The 3,937-nt window shown below is 42.8% G+C and overlaps 1 protein-coding gene across 6 annotated transcripts in view; it reads left to right on the top strand.

The window, feature by feature from the left end:
* Nucleotides 1-3,937, top strand: part of LOC110292222 (nuclear autoantigen Sp-100-like) — a 60,638-nt gene that overhangs the window by 43,214 nt on the left and 13,487 nt on the right. For all 6 annotated transcript variants that reach the window (XM_021159609.2, XM_029474812.1, XM_029474823.1 and 3 more), the window contains 2 exons: nt 490-540; nt 3,487-3,591. In XM_021159609.2, the coding sequence (XP_021015268.1) occupies nt 490-540; nt 3,487-3,591 (156 nt within the window). The remainder of the gene's footprint in view (nt 1-489; nt 541-3,486; nt 3,592-3,937) is intronic.

Here is a 3,937-nt window from a genome sequence, read left to right on the forward strand (position 1 = left end):
CTCTCTCTCTCTCTCTCTCTCTCTCTCTCTCTCTCTCTCTCTCTCTGTGTGTGTGTGTGTGTGTGTGTGTGTGTGTGTGTGTGTGTGTGTGTATGCGTATGTGTGTGATCTAGACAACGCAAAAACCCTGCTAATTATCACCTTTACATCTAGATTGGAAGTCAGCAATCTACAGCCCAAAAGGAAAACTTAGCTTGCCAGTTATTTATAAACAAAGTTTTATTTGAGCACACCCTTCTATTTACATAGCCTGTGGATGCTTTCTAATTTGAAAGGTGAGGAACCACAAAGGAAATTATGGGCCAAACAACCTTGTCTATTTACTGTCTAGGCCTTTGTAAGAAATGTTCCTGACTTCTGATGTGGATTTTGATATGTTTCACAAAGTACTAAGCAGACTAATGGAAAGTTAGCTTTAAATGGTGTTTTTGTAAAATGTTGCTCACCCTGTGATGTTATAAATAAGAGACATGTATCTTGTTTTCTCAGCTGTCCTAGCAAGAAGTGCCAATACTTCTTCACAACGACGCAGAAAAAGAGGTAAAAAATGTGATTAATCACATTTTTTGAATAAAAATATTTTTAAATGTTTTGAGACAGGGTCTCACTATGCAACACTGACTGGCCTAGAACTCACTGTAGAGTAGGCCAGGCTTCCCTTGAACTCATCAAGATCCCCCTGCCTCTGCCTCTGAGTGCTGGGTTTAAAGGCATATGACACCATGCCTGGTCCTAATTTATTTTTTTTAATGTATTATACTGGATCACATAGGCCATTTATATACTAGTAAATAAATGAACTTTGAGCGTACTCCACCAGGACCCATGATCCTCCACTTCCCACTCCTGTTAGTTTCCTTTGTCTCCTAGACAATTTTGCTCCTACGTTCATGTCATTTGTACATACAATTTTGTGAGGGAGGCATGATGACACATGCCTTTAATCCTAGCACTCAAAAGGCAGAGGTAGATGAATATTTGAGTTCAAGGACAGCCTGATCTACAGATCAAGTTCTAGAACAACCAAGGCTACACAGATAAACTCTGTCTCAAAACAAAACAAAGTAGTAATTTTGTGTCTCTGTATGAACTCTTAAGACCCACAAGTGAGAGCAAACATACTTTTGTTTTTCTGAGACTGACTAGATTTGCTTAATATGATGATCTCCCAGTTATATCCAATTTCCTGCAAGTGGCATAATTTTGATTTTCTTTTTTTATGGCTGAAAGAACAATTTCTTTACTTGCTCCTCTGCTGGCCCCTGAGGTGGGTCCACAGTTTCTCAGGAATGCTTCAACAAGCGTTCATAAGTCTTCTTCTACACTCTGTGCACTGACAAGTCAGATTTCTCAATTGACTGATGAAACCAATTCCACCCCTTAGCATCGGTCAATTTCAACAGCACAAAGGAGGGTTGATAACTTCCATCATCCCATTGAGTAGTTAGTTGATTTGGGAGAGACCCAGAATGGCATAGGCCTTCATATGCTGATTATTCTTGAAGAAAGAAAGAAAGTGTGTGGCTCACATGCTGTTTAGTGTATTTTTTCTTTTTTTTCTTTTTTTTTTTTTTTTTTTGGTTTTTAAAAAAAGTTTTTTTTTTTTTTTTTTTTTTTTTTTTTTTTTTTTTTTTTTTTTTTTTTTTTTTTTTTTTTTTTTTTTTTTGGTTTTTCAAGACAGGGTTTCTCTGTATAGCCCTGGCTGTCCTGGAACTCACTTTGTAGACCAGGCTGGCCTCGAACTCAGAAATCCGCCTGCCTCTGCCTCCCGAGTGCTGGGATTAAAGGCGTGCGCCACCACGCCCGGCTAGTGTATTTTTTCTTACCCACATAGAAAGCCACAGAACCCTACAGACCTTGGTGGTGACACAAGACCTGTATTCTAATCCCTAAAGTCCTGTGTGACTTAAGCCATACTTTTGTCCTTTTCTAACTCAATTTGCTTATCTGTAAAGGTGTGACATAGGCTTTCAGGTGAATTAAGCTTAGTGCCCAGCTGGACCACTGTTGTTCTGATAGACTGTACTCTAAAGTAACTGTGCGATACCTACTCCCAACCCCAGTCCCGCTGTATCTTTGATGGATCCCCTTAACTGTAGTAGGAAACACTACTGCGGAAACTCATTGTAAGGCCTTCATTGTCTGATTCAATGGAATTAGATCCCACATACTCTGGGCTCTGTGTTCAGATGCCAGGAAATGAGGGTGATCTTGGACAGCTGGGAGGTTGAAGAGATTTTGACAAATGACAGGAAAATGAGACATATTTTACTCACCAGCGTACAGGCTGCTAGCAGGCAGTCACCAGCAGGCACCCTGCTATATGCTGGCACACATACAGGCAGGCTGAGTGGAGGTAGGCACGCAGGCCTGCAGACCGACACACAGGCAAGCCAGTAAATGTGATAGTTCCAGCCCCTGACCTCAAGGCCATATTTATACAGACCCACACAAAAGTGTCACACTGCCACAACTATCACATGACATCACTGTTTACTTTGGGGTCTCCAGACATCCTGTGTCAGTCATTTTGTGCTAACTCATTGTCCCTACCCCCTTCCACCATGTCCAGTGTCAGCCATGTTTTGGCTGGCTTATCTCAGATATCCAGAGTAGCGCCATGTTGTCTCAATATAAGCGCTCTTGTGGCTTCCTATTTCCAATACATCCGCCCCTGAAGGGTCTGCAGGGTCCCTCTGGCGCCTACAGAATCATCTACAGCAGTGGTTCTCAACCTGTCCGACCCCATTGGGGGTTCAATGACCCTTTTACACGTGTCGCCTAAGACCTCCACTATCAGAAAACACAGGTATTTACATTGGGATTCATAACAGTAGCAAAATGACAGTTATAAAGTAGTAACAAAAATAATTTTATGGTTGGGGGTCACCACAACATGAAGAACTGCACTAGGGTCACAGCACTAGGGAGGCTGAGAACCACTGCTCTAGAGCTAGTACTGCTTGAGCTCCACCCCCACCCCCACCCCCACCCCAGGCAAGCACAGTAAAGGAGAAAACCAGCAAATCAGATCAAAGGACAGAGATGACACCCCCTCACTGGGTGTCTCTCCCATCCCACTTTTCTACCATAAATGCATCCAATAAGACAGTGGAACAGAGTCTGGGCATTATGTTGTTTCCCATCTACAAAACTCTGAAGCCCTGATACAATGAGAACTAACTCTCCAAAGCATTAGGAAGAAAGTCGTCAAGCAGTGACTGCTGTAGCCAACAAGTCTGGGAGTGGAATTCTTCTCACCAAAGTTCTGGCTGCTGCGTAGGAGTCCAGAGGTTGGGAGCAGGGTGTGTTGTTATCTTTATTAGCATCTAATCATGCCTAAAAGAAATAATACGTACTATATTATAAAATGTAACTAATTCGTGTGAAAACCTAATGCATTTTTAGTTGTACAAGTAAGATACCAAAGTGGGTGGAGGGAAGGCCCTGCACAGTTCTAGAATAAAGTGAAATGTGTCCCTGCAGGTCCGAGAATTCCCAGAGAAGAAAATGCGGATTTTGGAGGAGCTGAGCTTCCTGTGGTATGTGGCAACGTTCAGGGGTTCCTGAATAAGGAGAAATTTAAGCAAGGTGAGTTTCAGATCTTCGGTGCCTTTCAAAGTCACAGTGTAGGGGGCAGGCACCTGTGTTGAGGGTGTCTCATCCCGGATCTAGTTTATGGGACTCGAGATATAGGTAATGTTATGCCTGTTAACGAGGTGAGAGGTTGTGAGGCCAAATTAACAATAAGAAGAGGGTATGAGCCGGGCTGTGGTGGTACACTCCTTTAATCCCAACACTTGAGAGGCAGAGACAAGCAGATCTCTGAGATCAAGGCTAGCCTGGTCTTCAGATTGAGTTCCAGGATAGCAAGGATGAGAGAGAGAGAGAGAAAGAGAGAGAGAGAGAGAGAGAGAGAGAGAGAGAGAGAGAGAGA

The sequence above is a fragment of the Mus caroli genome, chromosome 1, assembly GCF_900094665.2.
Source record: "Mus caroli chromosome 1, CAROLI_EIJ_v1.1, whole genome shotgun sequence".
NCBI lineage: Eukaryota > Metazoa > Chordata > Mammalia > Rodentia > Muridae > Mus > Mus caroli.